At 38.9% G+C, this 11,293-nt stretch overlaps 1 protein-coding gene across 3 annotated transcripts; it reads right to left on the reverse strand.

Moving 5' to 3' along the window:
* Positions 1–485: 485 nt before the first annotated feature.
* parvb (parvin, beta) lies at positions 486–11,052 on the reverse strand. 3 transcript variants are annotated; one of them, XM_077006972.1, is made up of 13 exons: positions 10,738–11,052; positions 5,675–5,764; positions 4,630–4,700; positions 4,082–4,184; positions 3,712–3,852; positions 3,502–3,617; positions 3,354–3,412; positions 3,253–3,272; positions 3,028–3,089; positions 2,860–2,928; positions 2,614–2,715; positions 2,450–2,522; positions 486–822 (listed from the first exon to the last, which is right to left on the reverse strand). In XM_077006972.1, exons 1-13 carry the CDS (start codon positions 10,847–10,849, stop codon positions 746–748), a joined length of 1,095 nt encoding a protein of 364 aa, XP_076863087.1. In that variant the 5' UTR covers positions 10,850–11,052; the 3' UTR covers positions 486–745. The 3 variants fall into 3 exon arrangements, with proteins under 3 accessions (XP_076863087.1, XP_076863090.1, XP_076863088.1); XM_077006975.1 differs by lacking the exon at positions 10,738–11,052 and adding an exon at positions 8,692–8,836; XM_077006973.1 differs by lacking the exon at positions 10,738–11,052 and adding an exon at positions 7,096–7,489.
* Between the last annotated feature and the right edge of the window lie 241 nt (positions 11,053–11,293).

Raw genomic sequence — 11,293 nt, forward strand, 5'->3', positions numbered from 1 at the left:
AAAAACATACAGCATTCACTTCAGGAATATAGTGATAGGATCTTACAAATACAGATTAAACGTTTATTTCTTAAGAAAGATTGAACCAATTATCTGTTTTTTGTTTTTGGACTGACAGTGACAACCTAGCAAACCCAACATTTTTAGATGACTTAGCAATTATTATTGTCCATATATACAGACTATGAAACATACTTATGAATAGCTTATAAGGTATAATTGGACTCTTTTTGAGCTCAAGTAAAGAAAAATGACAACAGCCTATTTTGTGCTCGTCAAAACAGACAAAGGCATGGTTTGGTTTACAGTTCTGCACAAATACATTGTGACAAAGTTCACAATGCACACATGTAGCTTGTTCTTCTTCCCCATTTTTTAATCTAAATTCCTTTACACAGCTTATAAGACTGAACTGCAAGTAGATGAGGAAAATAAATGTTGAACAAGTAATTAAATTAAATTGAAAAGCAATTTATATGAAAGTGTTTCATAGGAATAATTTTAATAACAAAGACATCATTCTTAAATAGTACATAGTGTACAAAGGTTAAAAAATATTATTAATCTAATACAGCATTGTAAGCAGCAGTGGGCGGAGTTTGCATAAACTATGCACAGTACAGTGTTGGAGCCACTATTACTGGTTTCTGCAGTGAATCTCAAAACAGACAAGACACGACGGGCTGCATTCTTCATCACGAGCAGTATGCATGTGACACTAGTGAGGTGCAAGGCCTTTCCCATATCATTCTGTGCTTTTGTAGTTGGTGAAGAGATTATAGAGGACCCTCAGGGTAGACTTCAGATTCAAATTCACAACATCTAGAATGAACACAGCCAAAAAAGGACAAAATTACATGCTAGAAAATTCTAGAACTCTGTAATAAAAACAGGAGCATCTGTGCAGCTCAATTTTCTAACTCTGATGAGGTTAGAGGTATTTTCTAGAACTGTAATTGAATTTGTTGGTCCTACAATACTGATATTTGAATTAACTTGGTTCTTTGTTTCATTTACTTGCTGTTATTAGAAACTGAAAATCATAACCTAAAAAACAGTACATTTTAATGAAAGAATCTTTAAATATTTGAGAAAAAATAATATCCATAGGTAATATATTAATCTATTTGATCTATTGTTTATTTTTGCTCTATTGCAAAAATAAAATCCTAAATGCATGGGCTAATGTCAAGATTGTTAAATCTCAAGATCTATTGTTAATTAGTTCAGATTGTTTTCCCGCATCATTAGACCACATAGCCCACAAAACTTAAGCCTATAGCTATTGTGCCATAATTTTATGAGAAACTACCAATATTACAAATATCTATCTGTACACCCAGGTAGGCAATTGAGGTTAATCATTGACACTGTCATGGTGACAGGGGTGCAGTACAATAATGCTAAACTATGATCTTTAAGTGTTTATCCATTTATAAGCAATATTTTAAAAGCTCATTTAAAATAGATTTGCTTTGTGTAATAAAAGTAAGTCTAAAATGTGACACCTAATATCATTGATAGTATAAAGCTCTGCTCTGAGAAACAAGATCTTTTTTATTTTATGGTGGGTCTCCTTCACAGTATAGCCAAACAGCTGCTTTACTGAAAGACAACATCGGTTATTTGCATATTGGTGCAGAGGTGTCTCCTCCAACCAATCAAGTCTGTCTGAGCCTGTGTTCACCTTTCATGTGTATGTGTGTGTTTATTTATTTATTTATGTATTATTTATGAGTGTATTGTTCAGCTATGTTGGAAGCAAGCATGTTTGAATGACACAGAGGTGGCTGCGTGGTAATAACTGAACTATTCTATTCTATTCTATTCTATTCTAATGACTTACTATACATATGCCTACTATCCAGTAATTATAAGCAATGGATATAACTTTTAGATAAATTAATGGAATAAATAAAACTGATTTATTTAAGTTTACCCAACAACTTTTTATGCTGTTTATGCTTGGTTTAGGGAATTACTGATGCACAGATGGTTTCAAGGAAACTGAGTTCCTTAACCTTATCCTTTTGTTGACAAACTTAACTGATTTTACACTATGGTTTACTTTAAGAATCCTCACAACCAGCATCACACTATAAGCTATGTTGATAACTCATATGTTTGACTCTATATGGTTTAGTCTATGATTAATAAAAAGTATAGCTACAGATTTAGACAGATTTCAAATATCCTACAGGTTCTGAAAAATGCAACCCCATTGTGTATAGCTTACATGGCGACAAAGCAAATGTCGCCATCTAGTGAACAACATAAACACTACAGACCAGGCATTTTAGAGAGTGGGCTCTATTTCATGTCCTCTACTGTAAGCATTTTCTCCATTGTAGCATACTGTTTGTACATTCTGCAAACACTACAAAGATCAATCTGAATGATTTAAATTATGATCATTCTTCTCTCCCCTGAATTAGCTAGCATTCTGTACCTTCTGGTCGTGCTTTGGGTTTCTTCAGGCCTCCATCTTGCATCAACTCAAAGGCAAATGCTACATTATGCACCTAAGTGACACACAAACACATTTCATTCATCAGAATTCAAATAGGCCTTTAACATGACAAGCTAGCAGAACCTTTTTTGACTTTCACTGACCTTCTGTTCAAAGCTCTCTGGTGTGAGGTAAAAGTTATGCAGAGGCACAAAATAGTCCTCCAGCAGACCCATGAGTAGCACCAGATACACACCGTCTGCAAACTACAAACATGCAGACATATGTGTACAACTGTCAGAGCTACACCAAGACAGGCTAAGACCCTGAGACTATCAGACTAGGACAATTCCCATTGAACATTCAGTGATTGCTTTGAAAATATGTGGAACTTTTGCAGTCTGGCTCACCTGTGATTCCAGCTCAGTTACTTCCAGGTTAAGCTTGTTCAGATGTTTATTTACAAAAGTGATCAGCGACTAAAAAACATAATTAATGATTCTTGTCAATGCTTCAACTACAGGAAATCATTTATCAGAGATGTCCTGTAAAAATCACTTGGAGATATAGCATTTTACCGTCTTGACCACGTTAAGCTTGTCAGGAGCGTGGTCCAGTAGGGTGTCAAAGGCATCCCTCTCTGCAGTCACAACATCTTATAAATATACTGTACTGTATATTTATATTACAATGATCACATTTAGGCATATTGACTAATTACGTAAAAAGCCAGAGACCTGTTACATATTTAGAGTAGGCAGGTCACTAACAGCTGTTTGTTTAAGACCATGTATTCTACTCACCAAATCTTCCCATCATCATCCTGTAGAAGAATAGGAAGTGTAACGTGACTATCACAACTGACCATTAGAAGGAGCCAAAGCACTAGTCCAATACCACTTACTCTGTTGTGGTTGTGAGTTCTTTGGTCACATGGGATGCTTGTAAGATGCCCTCCCTTTTCTGTGCAAAGACATCAGAGACCCCATCACCATCACCATCATCATGAGGTGAATATAGCAGTGTACTTCCTTGTAGAGAGGCTTACACACCTTGACCAGCACTACCTGCACAGACACATGCTCAGGTAGCCGGATGGGTGCCAGGAAGTGCATGGCCAGAGCCACCAGCAGGTACATGATGGCCACCAGGTTCTTTGAATGGATTGCTGAATGGAGGGGAACAAGGATGGGCCGATTAGTGTCACCCTGAAACACCCACATGTTTTTTTGCCATGTAATTGCACACCCACATGTACTCACAATCCACACCCCACTCTATCGTCCAGCCCTGAGGACGGAGCAGGTCATTCACTGACTCCAGTACAGTCTGAAGCTTCTGTTTCTGACCAATCTCAGACTGGGTCACCTCGGCTACATTCAGCTTACGGCCTGACAGCTTCTCTGTCAAAGGAAACACACACACATACACAAACATAGAAGAGTATACTGTATATATGGTGTATATATATATAGTATAGTATAGTATAGTATATATGTCTAATGCTGCTGTAAAGGTGCACTTGAAACTCAGCTGACTAGATGGGTAAAGTTCTCTATTTCATTTTAGCTTATTACAGTGTGATTCAGAAAATGAAATACCTCTCAAATCTTTATTTGCCGCATCTCTTACCAAACAATTTCTGCAGCACCTGTCCATCATAGAGATCCTCCTCTAGATCTTTAACAATGATCCTCTCCTCCTCCAGTTCATTATTAATCCAGTCAATTAGTACCTGGTCACAGAGCATTAAAGATTAAATTATTTCTATGCAATGAAGCAAAAAAAACGTTTTTTTTTTCTGTTTTGCTTTTTTAAAAGGGGGAGCCGATCTTGTGATCGGAGGATTGTAGTTTCAATCCCCACTTCATGAGTGAAGTGCTGTTGAGCAAGACATTTAACCCCAACTGCTCCACAGCTCTGGGCATGTGTACACCACAACCCCCTAGTGATCACTAAAAGTGATCACTTTTTTTCTTGAAAAATGTGCTTCTTCTGGTCTTAGCACTCTGCTGATAAAGCAACCATGTATTCGACAGGTGTCAGGAGCTCATTCGTGCTGAAGTATTTAATCCACCACAGACACTTCAACTGTAGACATCCAGACACCTCACTTGGATGCTTTGAGTTGCTTCAATTAGTTTAAAAAGGAAACTATGAAGGGCATTATTATTTCTTACCTTCTGTAAGTCTTTAAATTTTGGATTCTCTCTAGAGGTGGGATCTAACATAGTCTTCTCAGCATTCTCATCTACAAGAGAATTAAGACAGCATCCACAATTGCAACCAGTTCACATATCCATACACATATGATGATAATATATTCTCTCACTTCTGCCCACTTCCCTCCTGAAATAATCAAAACTAAGACAATGCTGGAGCTAATTTCTCTAAATAGACTTTCCACTGTACTGAGATTATTCTAAATTTGGGTGCAGACTGGGTGCAGTAATTCATTTATGCTGGGTTTATTCCTCCAATATAAGTAACCTGTAAAAGATGTTGCTGTTTTGTTTTATTGTTTGTTTAGCAGATACAGTTCTTATCAGGAATTTTTAATACAGCCACATGACCTCTCAGCACCCTCGAAGAATAAAGGGAACTTTATAGGGAGGTCGCTGAGAGGTCGCTGTAAAGGGAAGTATGGAGTAAGTATGGAGATAAAATTCACTCACAAAGAACTTAAAGAAAGAAAAGAAAGAAAATTTTTATGCTACGGAAGTCCCATGCTGGCCTCCCCATCAACAGCGGCAGTATTTCATGTTGTCCTGTGTTTATGTTGGGTTCGTCCCTCGGGTGGGTGTGGCCCATTAGGGAACCTGACACCTGAGGGTCATTTGTCTGTTAATATATATGTCTTGTCTTTGTATCAGTTGACTGCTGGTTATTGTATCCTTAATTTGGATTATGTCACAGGTTTTGCATAGATGCACTTTATTCTTCTACACAAAAATCAAAGGGTTTTATTTTTTGTTTGATTGCTTGTTGCTGTTTTGCTATCCAATCTACCAGTGAAGCTGCTAACAAAGCTCAGTGACTTGAGTCCCTTTCAAAGAACTAGCCATGGAAAAAAAATTATTACTACTGAATGATGTAAAGCTACTGAATGATGGCTTATTCAATTTGAGGAAGCTAAACTTCGAAAACACCAATGATGAATTTATGGAGGAAAGGGGCAGGGACAGTAAATGGAGTGGGATTCACAGGGAAGGAGGGGCTTGTTACCCAGCAGCAGGTCCTCTGGGAGCAGGTCAGCGGAGGAAGGCAGTAACGGTGCGTTGATGGCATTTTTCCCTTCTTCCTGGAGGTCACTCACTAAAGAGACAGAGATACGGGAAACAAATTTGAGCAATACAAGCTTGCCACAGGTTATTTTTAAGGCCATCTGCAGCTACAGATGAAGACACTAGTGCAACAGGGGACCCTTTTGTCAGATCGATTTCACGAAAACTAGTGTACTGGTCATCAACAACTGTTGTAAATAGGACTATACAAATACATTTTGATTGATTTATTTTTGATTGATCATCAGTGACCAATGCACTCATTTGGTTTCATTCACCAGAGCAAAAAATATATGTTACAGATACAATATGCTCTGTTTTAGCTCTCTCTTCCCCTTTCTCCCCGGTTCACTGACATCTAATCACAATAACATGAGAGTAACCTAACTGCTTGTTCTCTCCTATGTTTTAATACATTGAACTATCCAGTTCCTCTTTCAGATGAGGTGAAGACAGAGATTCATGTATCAGTTAGACATCAGAGAATGTAGCCACACACATTACCACCCAAACACACACACCTGCCTCTCTGAGACCATGACATCAGACGCCAGGCGTTACATACATCATGCTCTTTATGCAATATATGCAAATCCCAGAATTTAGCTGAGGACAATGTCCAACACTATAGACAAACTTGTATGAAGAACTCATCCAAGATCATGCCTGAAATTTGTCTTCAGTATACTATTTAAAAGACAAAAATTTCCAAAAAATGCTGTTCTAAGATCCTCAAGTGGAGGAGGTAAGCAGCTCTTTTCTTTTTGAGCCTCAGAACAGGCCCACAAATGTTCCTTCCTTCTTCGTTCTTCCTTAATTTCCCTCACACATTCCCCATCGTTCCGGAGACTTACAGTATGTAGCATGCATAAAACGTGTATCTTGCACCAAATCAGCATTTCCTTTATAATTATGTCCTAATTATCATAATTACACCAATTTCCTCTGTATGTGATTGTAGTACTGCTTAAATACCCCTGGACCTTTGAACACTGGGTGTAAACTAATTTTAGATGTATCAGACAACCATGAGCATTTAAGGCTTGTTAGAAATAAAACAACAATCCAAATGTACAATAAACTTGAATCTTCTGCTCAGAGGATGTTTAAAGTTAACTCCTAGAGTAAAACTAATGGAAGCTAATTGTTTGTAATTATACAGACGCTAAGATGTCAAATATCCTGTGCTGTTCCAAACGATCAGTTTACTTATCATGCTGAAGTGTAGCCTGCTATACAAAACATATCCAAAGAGAAATATTTTCACTAATAATGCAGGAGTGCTCCTCATGAATAACATTCAGTAAACAACATCACACAAGCATGGAAGAGAAACCACACTTCCTTTGGACACAACACTACCTTGTTTCTTTTTCTTAGTCCCACACAGCAGCCCAGCCATATTACAGAACCCAGTCCCGGTTCCAGCAGGTCCCCTCAGCAAAGTGCACAAAGAAATGGTGCCGCATGAGAGTGTGTGAGAGCGTGTGTGTGGATGCGGCAGGTTACTGTTGGCGGCGTTATGGCGGCACAGCTGGTGTCAGTAGGTGTTATTTCTGTCCATGTCAGAGTACCCCACCCTCCACTGCTCCTGTTTCACAAGGGGGAGGCAAAGTGGAGGGCAGAGGAGGAGGGGAGGGGAGCTGCTGGCGAGACACAGCAGAACAACGCATGCCCGAAGCCTCCAGGACAGAGCAGTGCACGTGTCTCCACAGAGGTAGTGTGTGCACATTCTCAGTAATATCACTCATTTAGGGGCTCACGTGCATGAGGATGGAGCCCACAACAAGGGAAACAAATCAAGATTTTCTTATACGGATGGCAATGTCTCTGGCATTTCCACCAAGGCAGTGAACTCACACATGCAATGCCTACGTTTCCTTTAGGGTTCCTTAGACTCCAGTAATATATTAGAGTTTTGGCATAGTGCTTCTGGAAATGTATTATTTGTTTAGCTGTGTTGTGTGTCATACTGCACTAATTAATTTAACACTTAAATGAATCTGCAGCCATTTACTAAGGTGCTATAAATCTGCTCGGAGCACTGCAGGCATAATCTTTTGAAGCCACTTTCATGCTCATGTCCATTAGGAAAGTGCAGCTGGAAGATGAATGCAGACAGAACTGCAGGACCACACTACTGCAGACATACACAGAGCAGCACTTACAGACACTACGGATCAATACAACTCCAGCAATTCATGCAAGGAGACATTTATCTCAAAGTGCTGATCCAGGATCAGTTTCTCTCTTCATATCCTAATTAACTACCTCATGTACACAGGGAGCTGATCTAAGACATTCAGCCAAAGGCAGTGATATGCAGAGGGACTTAGGTCTGCATTACACATACAATTTCTTGTAGATACACTGTTGCTCATATCCTTCATTATTGTAAGCACTTTGGTTAGGATTAGGTCCATGATTGAGTTACATAATTCAGATTGGGGTCACTTTAAATTTAGCTGGTTATTTCTGGAGTGTACTGGGTGGTTAGAGTTTGGAAGCAACTTACAAAGAGTAACAGACAAAATAATCACACCCTAGACCCATTTCACCAGCCCACAGTTTAAATGCAGAGGCCATGCATTTATTTATTTCATACCTTTTTAGAAATTTGACAGATATCTTTTAAATCAGCTTTATAAACGGTGCTGTCTAACACTGGCCAGAGTCTCCACAGTCTCCACACTCTTGTTACTATGAGCTCCTGCTCTTGTTTGAGTCTAAAATCTCCTGACGACTTTGACTGTCTCACTGATTTGTGATGTAGATGCAGCAAAGACATAAACATTTTGAAAAGTCTACATTATACTTAATATAAACAGGCTATTAACAAAATATAAGGTAAGATAGTTAAAACATACCAGCATATATTGCACACAGCAGATTCCACAAAAGAAATCCTGAAATATGACATCTTAAGTAGTACCAAGTTACAAAATATGCACTACTTACTTTCCTTGGTCTTATTAAGTGGCAGTTTAGAAGACACAAATGGTTCACAAACTCTTTAGAAACTGTAACTGCAACTATGCAAGGCAATGACTTGCATTTATGCATTTGCTTTTAGGTTCATCAGTATGTAACATTTGAGCAAATATTCTGACATATCGCAGACACATGCTTCCTGCTGGCTTATCTGAGGGGAACATGACATCAACTCAGTTAGCATACTTATTCTACTGAGTTAAAGGTTTTTATTCATAGTGAGGCATCTGTATTCATACCAGCAGAGGCGGTCTTTGCATAGAGGCGTGGCTAGGCAACTGCCTTGGGCCCCTCCCACTGCAGCCCACTGTATGGGCCCCCTGATTAGCTGACTTATTTCTCACATATTAATGTTGATGGGCCCCCTAGCAAAATTCGCCTTGAGCCCCCAAATTTCTAAGTCCGCCACTGCATACCAGATAAAGGTGAAAGAGCTGTATGACATAGATTACTACTACCTGCCTTTAACCACCACGATCACTCCAACATTCCTTGTGACCTCTTGAACTAGGCTCTCCAGTCTTCACCAGAGATGGATAATGTAAACAAAATACAGTAGAACACAAGTGAACGTACTAAAAAAAAAAAGTAATATAATGTAAAAGAAAAATGTAATATAATGTAAAAAAAAAACTTAATTCTGTAATTCTGAATATAACTGGATAGCAGCATCTGAGTAAGAACTTAAATGTAACGATACCCCACCTCCCCACCCCCTGTATAGGCGCCCTTGGTATGGTCCGCTGTGTGCATGTATGTTTATTGTTGTTAGTTGTCGTTGTTGTCACACCCCCTTGTTAGCTTGCCTTCTGTTTCAACTGGCCCTTGTGTGTGTATTAAACTTTCGTGTTTTGCCCTCCGTTGTCGGTCTTTATTATTTTCGCGATGTGTTTGTCTCACCACCAATAAATGTTCTATTTTGCATGACTCTCTCAGCTTCCACTTCCTCGCTCACAGTGACGTTAAAGTGTATTTCTATATTTGTATCATCATTTATGCTAAAGATAATAATAATAATAGATTTCTTTCCTCTCAATCATATCTGAGAATAAGTCATAAGTCATGAGTCATATTGTGTAATGGAAAGGCAGATCCCAGTCCATGACTCAGGAAGGTGTGATCATTGTAGGGGCTTTGCTCGTATTCTAGTGTTCTGCCTATAAATTCTTAGCGATTCCAGCAAACGTTAAATAATTCAAATTCCATATTAGCTCAGAAATATTCTAAAGGCTTTACAGTAGTAAATTAATGACATTTGTTTAATCCTAGATAAGGCTTAATCCACCAAATGAATTCTGAAACAGTCCACCACTGTGTAAAGAGAGGTCCTATCTAAATGCGTTTTAACTGGAAAGAGCTTTAGGACATAAAACAGTCCAATTTTCTGTTTCAGACAGAGACCGTGCATGCCGCGCGCGCACACACGCACACTTTGCAGCTGTTCACACAACACAGTGGGGTGACCAAGGGGTGTAAAAATTGAGCGTCAGTCTAAATAAGTTTTAAATAAGTATAGAAACCCAATAGCGCACAAATTTCCAAACGGTTAAGCTCTTCGTGGCATTTAACAAGACGACGTAAATCAGATTATGTCATGTCTTAACCTTGCATTCCTCGCGTAGATGACATCTATTTATAGCCTAGTCATATATAAATATACATAATGCTCAATGACATTCTCCGAAATCCTCCCTGACTTCGTTTGTGACTTGCGGTTTAACATGCGTCTCAGATGATAGTCATCAGAGGTCATCTAAGGAATATTAGATTAAATGAACAACGTTAGCAGGAGGTCAAAAATAGTGGCCTATGTAAACAGAGCTAATGTTTAAAGAGGATAAATTGACAGCGAAATGTTTAATTATTTTTTAAAAATGTCATGTAACCTTGTAACCATGAGAAGAGCGACACATCACGCAGCTTTGATTTAACATAGAATCGGTTTGCTCTAATTACAGTGCCACAAGCAGAAGTTACAAAGTAAGGGAATGTTTCCGTTATCAACTCTTTTACCTTCTTTTGATTTCTTCTTGCGAACTAGTGTACCACTAAGCTTTCCCAGAAGCGATTCGTCTTTTTTCGTCTTGCCCGGCGGTCCCGTTGATCTCGTTGAATTTGCATACATCTCTGATCGCCGTTCTGTGCATCCAGATCTGAGCGTAAATCTGAAGAGGCACGCGCTCAGTTCACTGGCACGCGCGCCCGGTACTCGGCCTTCAGGAAAAGGCTTGGGAATAAAAAAGGAACTCTTAAAACGACAGCGGAATAAACAATGGACAGTTGGAGTGAGCCCAAATTACAGCGAATGGAACCGTGTGACTCATTTAATAGGAGCGGTTCGGGGCATGTCTCCTCCCACAGCGCCTGTCTATGGCTTGGAGTCTGTCAAGAGGACATAAGCTCGCCTATTGAATAGCATCCTTTTTACATGTATGCCTAAGAGAAATTCTGAAGTGATGGTCACTGTGGTCTTTCTCGTTTTAGGGTTTAAAAAATGTATTGATACGTCTCCGTTCGTTTCAAATGTATGCTGTTACAAAACAGAGATATTTACTAAAAACTAGAAAGA

Source organism: Brachyhypopomus gauderio, chromosome 5 (genome assembly GCF_052324685.1).
Source record: "Brachyhypopomus gauderio isolate BG-103 chromosome 5, BGAUD_0.2, whole genome shotgun sequence".
NCBI classification, from domain to species: Eukaryota; Metazoa; Chordata; class Actinopteri; order Gymnotiformes; family Hypopomidae; genus Brachyhypopomus; species Brachyhypopomus gauderio.

What these genes read in the sequence shown, in the direction of transcription:
- parvb (XM_077006972.1), bottom strand. Translation starts at nt 10,849, where the DNA reads ATGTATGCAAATTCAACGAGATCAACGGGACCGCCGGGCAAGACGAAA. An exon ending in CAAGAAGAAATCAAAAGAAG is followed by an intron (nt 5,765 to 10,737) that starts GTAAAAGAGTTG and finishes CTGTCTCTTTAG; the next exon opens with TGAGTGACCTCCAGGAAGAA. An exon ending in GGTGCTGCAGAAATTGTTTG is followed by an intron (nt 3,853 to 4,081) that starts GTAAGAGATGCG and finishes TTCCTTTGACAG; the next exon opens with AGAAGCTGTCAGGCCGTAAG.